We start from the raw sequence: 4,491 nt of genomic DNA, 5'->3' as shown, positions 1-4,491 counted from the left end.
TCACCAATTTCTTGATGAATCTTTGAGTGAGGCCTTGGAAAGATTCCGTGGTTTATTGAGAAAGACTCCCACTCATGGATTCTCAGAACCGATACAACTCAATATCTTTATAGATGGGTTAAGATCGCAGTCCAAACAGCTATTAGACGCTTCCGCATTGAAAACCCTTGAAGAAGCAATGGATCTCATTGAAAATATGGCTGCAAGCGACATTGCTATTTTGAGAGATAGATCTCACATTCCTACCAAAAAGAGTTTATTGGAGTTAACCTCCCAAGATGCATTGTTGGCACAAACAAATTGTTGTTTAAGCAACTAGAAACTTTGACTGAAACGCTAAGTAAGTTGCCAACTCAAATTCATTCTGCACATACTTCACATGCTTATGTTTTGCAAGTTGCAAGATGTACTATCTATGGGGGAGCTCATGAATCTGGATGTTGTATTCCTATTGAAGAACACCTCACTCATGAAGTCAATTACATGGGAAATTAGCCCAGAAACAATTTCAATGTAGGAGGATTTTCTGGATTCCAACATGGCGAACAATATAATCAACAGCAAGGAAAATGGAGGAACCACCCTGGAAACCAGTTCAATAGAGATCAAGGTGGACCATCCACAAGGCCACAACAACAAGGACCTAGTCTCTATGATCGCACAACGAAGCTGGAAGAGACTTTAGCTTAGTTTATGCAGGTTTCTATGTCCAATCAGAAGAGCATAGAGTCTGCTATAAAGAATTTTGAGGTCCAAGTGGGACAGCTTGCAAAGCAATTGGCAGATAGATCGTCAAGAAGTTTTACAGCTAATACAGAGAAAAATCCCAAGGAGGAATGTAAAGCTGTGATGACTAGAAGTAGAATGGCAATCCAAGGAGATGATAGTGAAGCTGGAAAGAAGATGGAGGAACATAAACAATAGCTGGCACCTAAGCCAGCACTTGAATCTGTTTTTGATTCTGTAGAACTTGAAGAAATTAATGAGGAGACTGAAGATGATAAGGAAGAAGAGACACCAATAAAAGAAAAAGAAAAAGAAAGAATAAAAGAAGAAGAAAAAGAAAAAGAAAAAAAAAGTTGAAAAATGAAATGAAAAAAAAGAGAAAGTTTTTGTTGATGAGATGAGGAAAGGCAAGAGTGAGGCAAACATTGACAAGAAGAAGGATACTGCTCCAAATGAAGGCAAGGAAGTACCTTATCCTTTGGTACCTTCTCGGAAAGAGAAAGAAAGACATTTGGCCATATTTTTTGATATCTTCAAGAAACTGGAAATTAATTTACCCTTTAGAGAAGCACTTCAACAAATGCCACTCTATGCCAAATTTTTAAAAGATATGCTGACAAAGAAGAACCGGTACATCCACAGTGACAGAATTGTGGTGGAAGGCAATTGTAGTGTTGTGATTCAACACATTCTTTCACCTAAGCACAAAGATCTTGGAGTTGTCATAATATCGTGTTCCATTGGTGAGGTTGCTGTAGGAAAAGCTCTCATAGACTTGGAAGCTAGTATCAACTTAATGCCTCTCTCCATGTGCCGGAGACTTGGAGAGATAGAGATAATACCTACATGCTTGAACCTCCAGTTAGCTGATCGCTCCATCGCAAGACCATATGGAGTGATTGAAGATGTTTTGGTGAAGGTGAAACACCTTATATTCCCAGCTGATTTTGTTGTGATAGACATAGAAGAGGATGTTGATATTCCTCTCATTCTTGGCTGCCCATTTATGTCTACTGCAAGTTGTGTAGTAGATATGGGAAAGAAGATGTTGCAAATGGGCATAGAAGATCAGAAAATCAACTTTGATCTATTTCATGAAGATAAAGAACCACCTGACCGGAATGTCTATTTTAAAGTTCATGTGATGGAGGAAAGAAGTCCTGAGAAGAAGGTCCTTGAAGTGGGAACATTATTGGATCCTGGATAACAGGATGATGCGTCAAGATAATGACGTTGAAGAAGCACTTATTGGGAGGCAACCCAACTTTTCTTGCATGTAGTTAGGACATCTTGCTTGTGATTGTGATTGATTTCAGCTTGTTTAGTAATGAACAAAAAGGGTTGTTAAAATTATGTCTGAAGAGATAAGCAGAAAATGACTTAAAAATTTTTCAGATTGCTTATCCACTAAGCGCAAACCTTGTGCTAAGCACCATCTCTTCACGCGCTAAGCCGAGCATGCTCGCGCTAAGTGCAAAGACCCCTGATTGATTGGCTGAATGGTTCAACTAAGCGCACATCGTTGTGCTAAGCGCAACATCTTCACTGTAAGTTGCACCTTAAGCAGTGGTGTCGCAACCTACCCTTCGGCGGGAGGGCGACGCGTGACTCACGGGATGCGTGTTCCACGAAAGGAATACGCGCGGAGTCGCCACCAACGTTTATTTGAGGAAAACGTCGGAAAAACCGGAAAAGACGCGATCTACGAACTTTTAAGTTGAAAGGTTCGGGAGTTGTATTTACGCACGGGGAAGGTATTAGCACCCCACACGTCCGTCCCAAGGGACGACAGCCTTTAATCGAATGTGCAAACATGACTTTGATTTTTATGTTCCCTTTTATGTTCTTATATCCTTTATACCCTTTTTATATTTTTCTTTTTTGTGGTCGACAAGGGTGTTTCCCTTTGCTCCTACGTATTCCTCAATTTGTGATGAGGAAATCAGACCTACGTAGTTCTTTCGGAACAAAGTGTTTGGTTTAAGTTTGTTTTTTGTCTTTTTTGCAAAATATGTTTTTTATTTGAACAAAAGGTCATTTAAGGTGTTGGACCATTAAACGGTCTTTTGATTTTGAAAGGAGAGAAACGTTAAGGCATTGGACCATTAACGATCTCTTGTTTTTGAAATGAGAGAAACGTTAAGGCATTTGGACCATTAACGATCTCTTGGGGTGGTCGACAAAAGCGGGACTTTTGCTCCTACGTATCCTCAATGAGGAACTCAGACCTACGTAGTTCTTGCTTATCAAGTGATTCTTTTTTTATTTTAAGAGGTGATCATTTTAAGGCGTTGGACCTTAAAAATGATCCATTTTACTTAGTGAGAAAATGAAATGACGAACTTCAAAAGCCTATTTTTGTGGACGAGCTTGGCTAGGTGGATTGATTTTAGCCTTTAGTTTCACTTTAGTTATTAATCAATTCGATTAAGAATGAGAAATCCCAAAGAGAAAATGTCCAATTGATTTTCCGCTTTATTTTACTAAAAGATGTCTTTTTGATTATTATATTATTTTTTACCTCTTTTTGATTTCCAACGTGGTTACGGCACGACCGAACGGTCGGAATTGATTTTAACCAAAGTTAATGGATAATACAATTCAAACGTTCGGTGGAAATTTATTTTATTTTTAAGTTAAGCGAGAAACGACTTAAGTAAAATGGCTTAAGCACGTCAACAGGGGGTATAAAAAGTAAACAAAACAAGAAAAAATGCACTAAACACAATGTGGACCTCTATGGGTGCATAGAATGAATCGAAAAGCTTGGTTCGAGGTACTTACCCGTTGAAGATCGAAGAACGATGAAGAACGAATGAAGAACGTCGAAGAACGGTTGAAACCTTTGCGAGATTCCTCACGGAAAACGTTACGGAAATGTTTCGGAAGCGCCTCGGCTTAGATTTTCTTCACGGAAACAATTTTTCCAAGCAAATTCGAAAGAGAGAGAAGTGCCTAAGGGGCTGGACCCCTTTCTTCTTCATTTCCTCCCCTATTTATAGCAAAATAGGGGAGGTGGTTGCCGCCCAGCTCGCCCAGGCGAGCTCAGCTCGCCCAGGCGAGCAGGGTTGCTTCCTCCAGAAGCAACCGCCTTCTGGAGGAATCTTCTGGAGGGCCCAAGTGGGCCTGGGTGCTATTTGCACCCCCATTTTTACTAAGTACACCCCCCTCTGCTGTTTTTTGGTGATTCTTTTTTCGTAAAGTTACGGAAACTTACGAATTTCGTAACGATACTTGTTTTCTTTCCGTAATGTTACGGAACCTTGCGGATTACATAATCATCCCCTTTTTGACTTACGGAATGTTACGGAACCTCACTTAATTATGCAACGATGCTTCCATTTGATTTCCGATGTGTCACGGAAACTTACGGATTGTGCATCAATATTTTTTTGGTTTTTCGGCATGTCCTGGAATTTCATAAATTGCCTAATGATGGGTGCCAAGCACCTCACGAGGACCAAAGAATGGTCGCACGTCATCGAGCAAAGGTCCCCGGACGAAATTAGGGTATGACAAGTGGGCTTAGCACGGATGATGCGCTAAGCGCCACTTCCTCTCTGTGAAAATTTATTATAGCTGTGCTAAGTGCGCTATCCTACGCTAAGCCCCAGATTCATTCTGTAAGTTGAGCTTTCAAGCTGGGCTTAATGGGAAAGGATGCGCTAAGCGCCAACATCATTCTATTTTAAGGTCATTGGAAGTGCGCTTAGTGCAGGTAGTGGCACTAAGCCTGAATCACTCACTATAAGTTGAAGCTTGATG

The 4,491-nt window shown here is 40.4% G+C and overlaps 1 protein-coding gene across 1 annotated transcript; it reads left to right on the top strand.

Moving 5' to 3' along the window:
* Positions 1-1,123: 1,123 nt before the first annotated feature.
* LOC106797353 (uncharacterized) lies at positions 1,124-1,933 on the top strand. The gene is made up of 2 exons (XM_014771628.1): positions 1,124-1,480; positions 1,589-1,933. The coding sequence occupies exons 1-2, from the start codon at positions 1,124-1,126 to the stop codon at positions 1,931-1,933; spliced, it is 702 nt and encodes a 233-aa protein (XP_014627114.1).
* Positions 1,934-4,491: the final 2,558 nt, after the last annotated feature.

The sequence above is a fragment of the Glycine max genome, chromosome 19, assembly GCF_000004515.6.
Source record: "Glycine max cultivar Williams 82 chromosome 19, Glycine_max_v4.0, whole genome shotgun sequence".
Lineage (NCBI taxonomy): Eukaryota > Viridiplantae > Streptophyta > Magnoliopsida > Fabales > Fabaceae > Glycine > Glycine max.
Note: the sequence above shows the minus strand (reverse complement) of the source record. Positions and strands in the feature narration are given on the sequence as shown.

Bases quoted from the DNA above. Each gene is read 5' to 3' on its own strand.
- LOC106797353 (XM_014771628.1), top strand. From the start codon at position 1,124: ATGAGGAAAGGCAAGAGTGAGGCAAACATTGACAAGAAGAAGGATACT. The intron at 1,481-1,588 runs GTAGGAAAAGCT...TTGAACCTCCAG, and splicing joins GTTCCATTGGTGAGGTTGCT to TTAGCTGATCGCTCCATCGC.